The sequence below is a fragment of the Podarcis vaucheri genome (assembly GCF_965113315.1).
Source record: "Podarcis vaucheri genome assembly, chromosome: 7".
NCBI classification, from domain to species: Eukaryota; Metazoa; Chordata; class Lepidosauria; order Squamata; family Lacertidae; genus Podarcis; species Podarcis vaucheri.
This window is the reverse complement of record NC_138765.1, coordinates 98,975,267-98,988,420: the sequence shown is the minus strand read 5'-3', so window position 1 is coordinate 98,988,420 and position 13,154 is coordinate 98,975,267. Positions and strand designations below refer to the sequence as shown.

General features: G+C 41.7%; 2 protein-coding genes across 3 annotated transcripts in view; both read right to left on the bottom strand.

Annotated features, from left to right (window-relative positions):
* Nucleotides 1-8,585: 8,585 nt before the first annotated feature.
* Nucleotides 8,586-10,791, bottom strand: LOC309537619 (uncharacterized protein; the record flags this gene model as incomplete). The annotated part of the gene is made up of 5 exons (XM_082232510.1): nucleotides 8,586-8,740; nucleotides 9,010-9,124; nucleotides 9,258-9,377; nucleotides 10,502-10,638; nucleotides 10,750-10,791. The coding sequence occupies 5 exons, from the start codon at nucleotides 10,789-10,791 to the stop codon at nucleotides 8,678-8,680; spliced, it is 477 nt and encodes a 158-aa protein (XP_082088636.1). The 3' UTR covers nucleotides 8,586-8,677.
* The window catches only part of LOC309538094 (uncharacterized protein), a 177,426-nt gene continuing 175,035 nt past the window's right edge, over nucleotides 10,764-13,154 (bottom strand). Inside the window, exons 6-7 of one of the 2 annotated variants that reach the window (XM_082233352.1) lie at nucleotides 11,009-11,151; nucleotides 10,764-10,855 (exon numbers count right to left, since the gene is read on the bottom strand). In XM_082233352.1, coding sequence (XP_082089478.1) covers nucleotides 10,847-10,855; nucleotides 11,009-11,151 — 152 coding nt within the window. In that variant the 3' untranslated portion in view covers nucleotides 10,764-10,846. Of the gene's footprint in view, nucleotides 11,152-13,154 lie in introns of both variants that reach the window. The other variant, XM_082233351.1, reaches the window with a different exon arrangement.

Here is a 13,154-nt window from a genome sequence, read left to right as displayed (position 1 = left end):
TCTGGGTCCATGAATTGCTTTCAACTGAAACAAAAAAAGGGGAAACAGGAGAGCACAGAGAACATTCAACATCGCAGAGCCAAATGCCTAGACTGGAGCTCTTGTGGCCGTTGTGCTTAGATTAAGTGAGTAATAGTCATTTTTCCGCTTCTGTTACCAATGAAACAACACAAAGCTGGTCTTATCATGAAAATGGGAGGGGGGGTTCAAAGTGAAGAAAGAGATTTACGTATAAATTTAAATATTTTCCTGTTTTAATTTTTTAAATTATTATTATTTTTATTGGTTTTCACATATTACTTTACAATACAGATGTACCAAAGCCAACACAATTTCCTTCCCATCCCCCCATACATTTACATTTCTATTTCCTCAATCCATCCTATTATCCTTTTCTCCCTCCTCCCACTTCCCTCCGCCCCCACTGTATTTCCTCCACATTATACAATTTACAATAATCTTTGCATTCTACAACCTTCTCAAATCATCTTCATATTCTTATTATCTTTCCTTACTAATTTTTCTTCCATCCAGTACTTCACATTTTATCTAGGCATATTAGCGTATCTTTTCTTGAGCAATATTTTGCCATATATTCATCAAAACATTTCCACTCCTTTTTAAATTTTTGATTCGACTGATTTCTTCTAATTTCAGTTAATTTTGCCAGAATTAAATATTCATTTAGTTTACAAATCCATTCCTCCTTTGTGGGTATAGTTTGTGACTTCCACCGAGCAGCAATCACTATTCTAGCAGCTGTACTTGTGGAATGTAATGGCGTCCGCCACACTTTCCTGTGCCAACTCTCCGTGCCAACTGTGAGCCTTAAGCTGTCTTCCTGGCTCCAAGCCGAGTTTCGCAGCAGCAGTCGTGCCTTGGGTGGGTGATAAATCCAAGGCTGTACGCAGGCTTCTTGCTCATCTAAGAAGTCTTTAATCATTGTACAGAAAAACATCATAAATCAACACAGAGATCGAGCGGACATGTCCTCGGCTTGACAGCTAAAAACGAAAGTAATTCACACGCAAAGAAAGATTCCCGTATGTGAACAAAACCACACCTCAGAATGTGAGACGTCACACAGAACTGTTTAACCCTGTACGTTCTGATTCTCCTCACAGTACTTGCATATAGAAAAATCCCCCCCCCCCCGTGGTATCTCTTCATCTCTCAATCCAAGGAGATATGTCTCTGGTTCTCTTTGTTATTGATATTTTCAACATCTTCTTTAGTTCTTCGTGCACTACTATCCCAAATTTCTTAATTTCCTCACACCTCCACCACATCTGTATTGTTGTTCCTATTTTTCCACCACATCTCCAACAGAGGTTGGATTTCAATTTGTATATCTTTGCCAGCTTAACTGGCGTTAAATGCTACCTATAGAACATCTTTACAAAATGTTCTTTAATTGTATATGAGGCAGTAAATCGTATAGCCTCTCGCCAGAGTTTCTCCCATTGCTCTAGATAGATAGTATGTCTGAGATCCTGAGACCATCTAATCATCGTTTCTTTCATTTCCTCCTCCATCAATTCCCAGTGCAATAAAAGACTATAGGTTTTGGATAACAATTTCTTGTTATTCTGTATCACTGTGACTTTAAATTTCAAATCTTCTTTCACAAATCCTTTCTTTTGATCTGAGTTGAATATACTTCTAAGTTGTATATATTGCCATCTGTCAATTTAAATTTTGACCAACCAGATTGAGATACCTTCTGATGGGGAGTGTTCAGGTGAAGATGTTGCTGTTTGTTTCACAGACAAGGGGTGGACGTTGCTGAATCCGGACCAGAGAGCTTTGCATAAAGAGGTCAAGGAGGAGAATCTTGGGATCATGGACTCTCTCAGTAAGGATCCCTGTTGGATCATAATATAAGTTGTGATTGGAGATGGAGTGGATTCCATGATTGAGCCAGAACAAAATCTATCCCAGATTAAAGCCAATAAATATCTCAGTTAATACCAGAAAACAAAAACAGTTTTTGAAAGAGCCTCTGGCTCTTTCTTCCTGGGGTGTCCCCCTAGTCTCCCCCCTTGCCCTTGCCACTGGTGCTCCTCTTTGTGAATCTTCTGATTCACTGGACAGACTCGGAGATCTCGGGTCGTCGTCGTCACTCATCCTTTCTTCTGCCTCCTCCCCCTCGCTCTCTGTTTCCTCCCTTGCCCTCGCCTCTGCTCCTGAACCCCTGACAATAATTATTAGCTGATAAAGTTTTTCTAATACCGCCAGTTCCTCCTATATATCCGTTCCAATATATTTCCAAAATTTACTCCAATTTTTTTGAAATTTCTGGTCGTCTTGGTCTCGTATTCTGCCTGTTAATCTATCTAGCTCGGCATAGTTAATCATTTTGACCTGCCAGTCACTTACGTTAGGTATAGTTTCTGTTTTCCAGTTTTGTGCCAGCATAATTCTTGTGGCTGTGGTGGCATAGAGAAATATTTTTTTATCTTCATTTTTTATTTCCTTACCCATAATTCCCAGCAAAAAGGCCTCAGGTCTTTTGGGAAAAGTGTATTTAAAAACTTTTTTAAGTTCATTATATATTGCTTCCCAAAAAACCTTCCCCTTGTTGCATTGCCACCACATATGGTAGAGGTCTCCCTCCACTTCACCACATTTCCAGCATGTCTTATTTTCTGATCTATAGATTTTAGCCAATTTTGCCGGTGTAAGATACCATCTATAGAGCATTTTCCAAACATTTTCTCTCAAACTCGTACAGGCCGTAAATTTAATATCTCTATTCCACAGTTTCAACCACTTTTCAAACTCGATGTTATAGTCGAAGTCAATTGCCCATTTAATCACTGCCTCTTTGACTTCCTCGTCTTTTGTATGCCATTCCAGTAATATGTCATATAATTTAGACAATGTTTTGTTTTTACCTTCTATTATTTCTATATTGAATTTTGATTTCTTGTCCTCAAAGCCCATTTTTCTTTTATCTTGCTTTAACATATCATTCACCTGATGATATTGTAACCAACCGGTGAATTGATCCTTTATTTCCTCATAAGGTTTAAGTTTAGACCCTTGTTCTGATTTTCTTACCAAATCTTCGTAAGTGGCTGTCTTCCCTTCCATGTTGGTTTTTTTTATTGTTAAGACCTCTACCGGTGAGATCCACCATGGTGTTTTTCTTTCAAGAAGGTTCTTATTTCTTTCCCAGACCTGATATATTGGCCCCCTGAAAATATGATTTAAGAAAGCCCTGTGGACTTTCACCTTCTCATACCAGAGATATGCGTGCCACCCGTACCAATTATTGAAACCTTCCAAATCCAATAGGTCTCTGTTCTCCAATTTTATCCAATCTTTTAGCCAAAGTAGGCACACTGCTTCATAATATAGGCTCAAATCTGGGAGAGCAAAACCTCCTCTTTCCTTTTTATCAGTTAATATTTTCATTTTAATCCTTGGTCTTTTCCCCTGCCAGATGAATTTCATCAGGGTTCTCTGCCATTCTTTACATTGTTTTAAACCTTTAATAACTGGAAGAGTTTGAAATAAAAACAACATCCTCGGCAAAACATTCATTTTAACCACTGCTATCCTCCCTAAAAAGGAAAATTTCATCCTCCCCCATATTTCCAAATCTTTATTTTTTTCCATGTAACTTCATAATTATCTTTATATAGGTTTATGTTTTTTGCCGTGATCCACACTCCCAGATATTTCACTTTTTACACCACCATGATTTCCACTTTTTGTTCTAGATCTTTCGTTTCTTCCTTAGTTAGATTTTTAACCAGCATTTTAGTTTTATTCTTATTTACCTTAAAACCTGCCACCTCTCCAAATTCCTCAATTTTTTGTAATGCTTCTTTTACACTATCTTGTGGATCTTCCAAAGTCAGAACAATATCGTCGGCGAAGGCTTTGATTTTGAATTCCTTCTTTCCTACTCTAATTCCTTTCACTTCTGTTGCCTCCCTCAGTCTCTTATTAAGTACTTCCAAAATTATAATAAATAATAAGGGGGACAGGGGGCAACCTTGTCTGGTCCCTTTATAAATGTTAAAATATTCTGTTGTATTATTATTTATCACCAGCTTTGCTTTCTGTTCTTTGTATATTGCTTCTATGCCTCTTCTAAATTTTTCGCCAATTCCCATCCTCTCCAAAACCTTCTTTAGGAAGTTCCAGGAAACATTGTCAAATGCCTTTTCGGCGTCTATGAAAACCAGTGCAGCTTTTCTGTCTATTTTCATGTCCAAATATTCAATAATGTCAATCAAATTCCTTACATTATCCCGTAATTGTCTCCCTGGGAGAAATCCAGTTTGGTCACCATGAATTTTATTAATCAAGACCTTCTTTAATCTTTCCGCCATTATATCTGCAAATAGCTTATAATCATTATTTAATAATGAAATTGGTCTATAGTTCTTTACTTCCGTAGTGTCCACCTCTTTTTTAGGAATCAATGTAACATAGGCTTCCTTCCAGGTATTAGGTATCTTTCCTTCTCTCAATATATTGTTCATAACCTCTCCCAGCACTGGTGATATTTGGTTAATTAATATTTTATAATATTTGGCCGGAAGACCGTCCGGTCCCGGCGCCTTCCCAGCTTTCATCTCTTTGATAGCCTTTTTTATCTCTTCCTGTGTTATTATCTCATCTAGTGCTGCTCTTTCATCTTCTACAATTTGTTCCAGATGGTGTTTTTGCAAAAATTGATCTATTTCTTGTTCTGTTTCCTCTCCTCTTTTATACAAATCCTTATAATATCTTTGGAATATTCTTTTTATTTCTTTTGGTTCTTCCATAATCATATCTCCTTCTTTTATTTTACTGATCGTACTCAACTTCTTCCTTTCTCTCAACTGTCACGCTAGATATTTCCCTATCTTATTTGCGGACTCAAAGTTCTTTTGATTCATCCTCTTAATTTTCCACTCTATCTCTTGGTTAATTATTGTAGCAAATTTAGCTTGTAATATTTTTAAGTTCTGTTTTAAACTCTCTTCACTAGGGTTAACAGTTAATTTTCTTTCATTTTCCATAATCTGTGTTAAAATCTGCTCTTTCTTTTTTTCCTTTTCTTTTCTTAGTTGGCTATTTTTCTGAATCAAAAAACCCCTCATGACCGCTTTTCCTGCGTCCCACACCGTCTCTATGGAAGTTTCTCCATTTAAGTTCCACCTAAAGTATTCTTCAATTGTTTCTATAGCCTTATTTACTATCTTTTGATCATTAAATAAATATTCATTCATTCTCCATCTGGCTGTTTTAACCTCTCTACCTTTTAACTCCATGGAAACCGCACTATGATCAGATAAAGTTTGAGGCCAAATTTCAGACTTAATTAAGTTCTGTACCAATTCCCTCGAGACCCAAATACTGTCTATCCGCCCTCAGCTCTGATTCGGATTTGGAAAAAAAGTGAATTGTTTTGCAGTAGGATTTTTAAATCTCCAAGCATCCGTCAATCCCAGATTATTTACCATGTCAAAGAAAGATCGTGGTAATTTACCTTCTTTCCCATCTTGTCTTTTTGTTAATCTATCCGTATTCGGCGTCACCACCCCATTAAAATCTCCCATCAGTATCATTTTCTGATCCATCCATTCCATTAGTATATTATCTAATTCCAAAAAGAAAGCTGATTTTTTTCTCATTCGGGGCATATATTCCAACCACAACTATTTTTTCTCCATGAAAGACCATCTGCACCACCACTACTCTCCCATGTTCATCTTTGTACAGTAATTGCGGATCATATTTTTCCTTTATATAAATTACTACCCCTCTTTTCTTAACCTTGTCGGAGGTCACAAATTCCAATCCCAATCTCTTATTACTTAATACCCTCTTGTGTTTTCCTATTACATGCGTTTCTTGAAGACAAATTAGATCCCAATTCTTTTTCAGCAATACATGCGCAATCTGATTCCTCTTATTTTTATTGTTCAAACCGTTCACATTCCAGCTTATTGTTTTTAAAGCCATCTATTAAACTATTCTAGCTAATTTAGCTAGATTAAATAGAAACTACTGTTCCTTGCTTTCCTCCTCTTGTTCTTCCCCTTCTCCTGTTATACTCTCCTCTTTTTCTTCTTCTTCACTCCCTTCACCCTCCTCATCTCTCTGTCGTTCTTCCCTTTCCGCCTCCCCTTCAACTTTTCCCAGGTCCTTCTCATATCTCCTCGCAAATTTTTGAAGTTCAACACTGGTGCTTAATTTAAACCTTTTTTCCTTAAAGTAGAATGAAATGCCTTCAGGAAACTCCCATCTATACAATATCCCATTCTTCTTCAATTGGTTTGTTAATTTTTTGTATGTCTCTCTCCTTCGAAGAAATCTCGAAGGAATTTCTTTAAAGATAATAATTGGGTTTCCTTCAATATATAACCTTTTTATGTGGTTCTGTTGCAGTATTTCATTTCTTATTTCCAAAGTGTTGAACATGACAATTACGTCACCTGGCAGCTTTTTCTTTCTGGCTCTGTCTGATTTTGGTCTTATTCGAAAAGTATTTACTAAATGACAGTTTACCTCCTCCTCACTCTTATTTAACCAAGTTGCCAGCTCTTTTATCATTTTAGATCTAATATTCTCATTTGGGGTCTCTGGTACACCCCTCAATTTCAGGTTGGTTTGATTTTGCCTCATTTGTGTCATGGCCATATTGTCCAACAACTCTTCCTGCACTCTTTCTATCTCTTTAACTTCTACTCTAATTCTATCCACCTCCTTCTTACTAGTTTTCGTATCTTTTTGCACCTTTTTCATTGAATCTTCCAGAACCTTGGTTCTTACTGATAAATCTTTAACCTTTCCTGTCAATTCCCCCACCACTCCCTCCAATTTCTTGTCCAAAGTGTCTTGTACCTCAAGTAATTTTCTCTCAATATATTGTTCATTATTTTTGAATTCTTTCCTTATTTCTGCCATCAGACTACTATAGTCTTTAATTTCTTTGCTTTCCTTAGCATCCTCTTGTCTCGACGGCCTCCTTTCCGCTGGTGTTACCACCCCCTTTTTTGCACCGTTTGTCATTTTGTAGGCTTGAAAGATCTTAGGGTCCACCACACTAATGTCTTTGGGGAGTTATATAAATGCAGCAGATTTATAGACAGGTTTATAGAGAGACATAGTCCTGAATGGTCAACCTGCAGCCCTCCGAATGTTGCTGAACTGCAATTTGCTCACAGTTCCCAGGATTCATAACCATGAGACATGTAGCAGGGCCTTTTTGTGGTGGGTCCTTGGATCTGGAATAATCTCCCCCAGAAGCTAGTCTCTGTCCTAATGTCTTTCAAAAAGGGATGAGGCACAGGATCACAGATAGTCTCTAATGGGTTAGTAGGTTACCGGGTCTGGCGTTGGGGTGTAATAGCAGATAGCAGATAGTAGGCGTCAGACTATACACAAAGTTTTACAGTCTTTACCTTTTACAGTCTTTACCCTCCTAGAGGGTGGTATTATAGAAGTCTGGCGTCACCAAAAATTTTCCTTTACTGGAGACTTGGAGGTTCTTTGGGAAGTGTTCTTTATGCTGGTTTAAATTCTCCTGTTTGGCTTTTGGCGCATGTCCCTTTAAATCTCAAATGCATGCAGAGACGTAGTAGATCAAGAACAAATTGAAATGGCGAATAACAAAGCCAAGTTAAGTCCCGAAATGGCTTCCTCCTCCCTTTTTTAAACCCATAGGGAAGTCACTAACATAAAACCAGCATTAAGGTCTGGGGAGGACCCAGGCTTTCTTCCACCCACTTCAAACAAGAAAGTTGATGTTAACGATAACGTCCTCAAAAAGCCTGTCGGTTAAAGCATCAACTAAATGCCCCAGAAACCTCCTTTCCTCCTCTCAAACCCGGTAAAGAGTCTATCAAAAAACAAACAAACTCAATATTACCTTGCTTCCAACTCTCTGTACTTTGTACTTTGTAAAATGTACTTTGTTATCGAGGATATTCCTTCCCCTCGCTAGCGGTTACTTCTTGCTCTTTCATTCACGTCTGCCAGCTTTTCGCTTTACTCCTTTGTCAATCTTACCGCCAGTAGTGAATTCCTCCTTCTTTTGTCTTTAATTACTTCTCTGCTGGGTACTTCATTCAGAATTCCTTTGGCTTTTACTTTGATTGTTTTCCAATGTTCTCCCTCCTCTGCTTTCTTCAAAGCTTTTAGGACTATTTCCCAGCTTTTCCTCTGTTGTCGGAGGTCCGCCGCTTTCCCTCGGAGCCTGAGGCTTCACAGCATGGAGTCTGGTGCTTCCCCTTCTCGCTGCGGCTCCAGCCTTGTTAAACGCCGGCAACACAGGCGAGCACACGCAGCCTTGCTGAGTATTTTGACCAACAGGATATTCCACCTGTGGTTTAGGGGTTCACGGAGCCTTCGTGACCCCTCTAAGACCCCCACGCTGTTCGAGGCTCCTCAGACGAGTTGCCTCGCGCTCCTTCCCGTGGCGTCCCGGAAGCTTTAATTAGTTTAATGCTTATCAAATGTCCAGTGCGGTTCCGATACGACAATGTCCCATTACAGCAGAGCTTTTAGCACAGGCCCTTCAGTATTGTGCCAGCAAAAGAGTGCTGGGCCATGATTAGAATTGAGATCTGTACCCCCCCTCCCTCTGAGCATCACTTGCCATGTCAGAGTCCAGGAGCAGGGATATCCCTCTGATGCTGAGCTCCCGGACTTGCAGGTGTTTGCATTCCAGTCAGTTGAGGAGCTGGTCCAATGTATCTTTACAGGGATAGACCTCCAGACGGCCGCTGAGCAGCTAAAGAGGCCCAAAGAGAAAGAAACCCTTCAGTGAGGAGAGGCTGAGGCACGTTCTCCTTTTACCCACCATTTGCAATTCTGCACAGAGCAAACCTACTGAAGTGAATGGACCAAAGTTTGCCATGTACATCAAATCCAATGGGTCTACTCTGAGGAGCACTAAAACAGGCAACAGTCCTTAGGCTCAAAGTAGCCCAACACTCGACCGAAGCCAAGCCAGAGCCTCCTTGCTGCCCCCATTTCCTCCTGCACCTCAGTCCCCCTCACCTCGATGTAGATAGCTGCCGCGACTTGTGGCATCCCGGCAAAATCCTGGTCCTTGAGAGCAGCGATGATATTTTCCACCATGGGAGGGATCCACCAGCGTTGCTTTCCGATAACTCTGAAATGGAGAAGCAGATCTTGGTAAGGAAGGGAAAGACACCGCAGGAAGCAAACAGGGGCACAGTCCAACCCCGTGCCTTCAGCTCCGTTTGCCAGACCATTGGGGAAGGTCACCGTGTTCTTCCTCTTACCTCACCATGGCAGACAAGCCCTGGCTGAAAGTCTCCCGGCAGAAAAGTTGGTCGACGACGGCCGTCTCTACTTCCTCTCCAGTGGTGCCCAGAAGGAGGTGCAGAACTCCCTCAGCCCCTCTGGAACCAAAGCAAGGCCAGGATCACCAGGAGGGTCATTGCCACACACTCCAATTCCTTCCCCTTCCTTCCTCCCTAGCAGCCGCCTGAAGGAGAGCCTCCCTTGGAAAACCAAGCTGGAATGCCACCGGTATGAAGTTTACTGCATGTAATGCTTTGAAAGAAAACATTATGAAAATGGTATACAGGTGGTACATGACCCCGGTTAAGTTAGCTAAGATCTACCATTTGTCCGATAATAAATGTTGGAAATGTAAGGAAGCTGAGGGGACATTCTTTCACCTCTGGTGGACTTGTCCAAGATTGAAGGCCTTCTGGGAAATGATCTATAATGAGTTAAAAAAGGTGTTTAAGTACACCTTTCCCAAGAAACCAGAGGCCTTCCTTCTGGGCATTGTCGGCCAGAAGGTGTCTAAAAAGGATAGAACCTTTTTTATGTATGCTACAACAGCAGCAAGAATTCTTATCGCTAAACATTGGAAGACTCAAGATTTGCCCACACTGGAGGACTGGCAGACGCAATTGATGAACTACATGGAACTAGCCGAGATGACTGCAAGGATTCGAGACTTGGGAGAAGAAGCAATGGAGGAGGATTGGAAAAAATTTAAAGACTATTTGCAAAAGCATTATAAGTTATATGAAACATAAGATGTCGTATGATTTGGAATCTAGCCCCAGTAACGAAATTTAATTATTTATGAAATTTGATAAGATTTATGAAAGAATTAAGGTTTAAATGGGTAAAAACGATACTACGGTATATTTTTGGAGTATATGGTGATTAAGAGATTTAAATCTAAATTGTAATTGAAAATATAAAGAAACACACGAAACAAGGATATAATTTGCTGATAAATTTATTGTTAAGAATGCACTATGCGGGAGACGGGGGAAGTCCAATGGGAATTTGAAATAAGTCAATGAAGTGGTTGTGATTTTTCTCTTTTCTACTTTTTTCTTCTTATCTTTTTCTTTTTACTTTTTGATCTTTCTGTTATTTCTGTAAAAAATGTAATAAAAATTATTAAAAAAAAAAAAAGAAAACCAAGCTGGAATGAACACCCCCCCCCGAGGCTGAAGGGGTAAGGACTCCATTGGTCTCTTTGGAACACACTACTCACCCGAGGAATTCCTGGTCGTAATGGAAGTTGAAAACCATCCCCAGGAGAGCGATCAGCAGCTGTGGGAAGTTCTGGCGCACAGCTGCCTTGTATTCCTCCATCCTGAGGATGGCGTGCAACAGGCTGGTGAGATGTTGCTGGAAGAGAGAGAGGTGCAAGTCACTTTCCCTGCTTTTCTGCAGAATACGGGAACCCCTAGATATTACCCTGGGAAGAAGGAAGCCAGAAGGCAGGTGGTTGGTCCTTACCACTTTGGTGGCAGAGAGGCTTTGGTACATCTGCTTGGCCATGAGATGGGTCAGTCGTATTGGATCGGCCGTTGCTAAAACCTTCTCCCAAACTCTCTCACAGTCTCTGTGAATGCAAAAACAAAAGCAATGGTCAGATTCAAGTCTTCTGCTTGCTGCCATGCTCCAGAGAGAGGAAATGGCAGCAAGGGCTTTCTGAGCAAGCCCTGCAGCTTGCCAACCTTCCCCTTAGCCCAGTACAACCTGGAGGGCTCCATACCTGAAGGGAAACTGGAGGAGATATTGCACCACTTTCACCAGGTCCTGGTGTGACAGGATGGACAAAGCAAAGGCGGCCATGTCTCTGCCTTGCACTGTAGGCCCCTGGCTGATCGTATAGAAGGCCTCCAGCAGCACCTCCACCTGTCAGAGAAAAGGAGAGAGTTGCTTGGAGAGTACAAGGAAGCGGGGCTGTCTGCAGGCGGATCCCTCCATCCCTCATTGAAAGAGGGACCCTTGACCTGTGCGCCACCACAGCCTCTTCCTTCCAAGGTACCACTCAGGGTCCTGGGGAGTGTTGGACCCAGGCAGCTCCAGGGCGCCAGTTCCCCTCTCCATTCTGCTCCCAGAAGGAGGAGGATTCCCCCTCCCTGAATCCATGTTTCTCAGGACCCTTGGCTGAGGTTCTTGTCCTGACGTTGCCAGGCCCCTCTCAACTAACATGTGTCCTGGCCACCCAATGGCAGGAGGTGGCCTCCCCTACACCAAGCAGAGAATCTTCTTCTCGCCTACCTTTGCAGACGCCTTACCTCCACTTTCCTGCCGCCAAACTGCTGGATGAACTCGTGCAGCAGGTGGGAGATGTCCAAGGGGTTGAAGCTGCTCTCAAGAACCAGGTCTCTGGCCAGGAAGCACATGGCCTCCAAGAGCTGCTCCTCAGGCAGAAAGGCGCCAAAGACCTGAAGCGAGAGAGGAAGGTCAGAGATGCCCACAGGGCAGGGCTGGGGAGCAGAAGCCCAGGTGTTGCCTCTGCGGAACCCAGAACATGTGGCTTGAGAGACAGCGACTTACCGTGGCAAGAGTGTGACAATTATCCACGAACAGTTCAGGAAACGGTCCTCCGGCGCAATTGAGGACGTTCTCAGCTCTGATGAGAAGCATTTGCTTCCTTGGCGTTCGTGGCAGTGTCTCTGCAAAGGAAAGCCAAAGGGTTAGTTCGGGTCTTCCTCACCCCACCCCATGCTGGGATGCATTCTTCCAGTCTTACCTTCGTTGCGCTGCAGAATGGGCAAAAGATGGCAGAGGGCCTCTGCTGCCCGGTGCCCGCACTTCGGGTCCTGATCCAGCGCGCACAGAGAGGAAATAGCCACCAGCTGGCCAAGGGAGGATGCAGGAAGCGCTTCCGATGACTGAGAAGAAACCCAGAGAAGGGACTGATAAGAGAAGCAACCCGCCACCATTTCCCCTATAACATTTTTATTAAATCTTCCAAACATTCCAAAACTGGGAGGACAGGGAGAGGAGAATCAGGACCATTGGAATGAGAAGGATTGCTGGAATGTAATTTTGACCTGACAGAGCCTCCTGATATACTGGGCAAGTCTGAGAAAAGTAAAGGACAGACCGAAGATTAATATTTTTTTTTTATGGAAGCGAGGAACAGCAGCTGTCCCTGAGCGATATGATATTTGGAGAGTACAAAACCCACACAGAGCATTTCTGTTTCCAATCTGCTTGTGAAAATTATCAGAGATCGCAAAGAAAGGAATATACAATAACAACAAGAAGATGAAGAAAGTAATAAAGGACTATCTGGATTGAACTGGATAGAACTGTTTAATTAATGCAGCAATATAAGTGATGTTTGGACTCGTCCGGAGCTTGATGTATGGGTACCCCCCAAAAAATTTAAAATTCGGCTGTATAATTTGGAACTAATGTGATTTGGATAATGTGATGTGATTGGCCTGTTAATAAAAATTATTTTAAAAAAATGAGAGAGAGAAAGGAGACTGGGCTGTAACTTTAAATCTTACCAGTCTCCCCCCTAAGCGAGTCGTTTACTGGCCTGGCCTTAGTACATCTGAGGCCAAGCTAAGTCCTGTGCTTTATCAAGAGAAATACCAAAAGGTGCCTAATTCTTTTAGAGAACATCATGCTAATACTGTGAAAATGTATGTGGAACTTGAATTTTCTTTGTTAACTCCTTTTGGAAGTTGAACACAGGTAGCCTTTGTGCACTTAGACTTCCTAGAAGGGTACAAACAGGCTAAAGGTACTTTTGATGTGTTATCCTTGTCTATCCTGTCCAGAACATCGGCTAGGAAGTTTTTTGTTATTTCACAGCTTTTTTACTGTGCCTGCGGTACTGACCCAGGATGAGTTATTTGTGCAACACCCCTAGTTCTGGGAAGATCAGTTTGAGT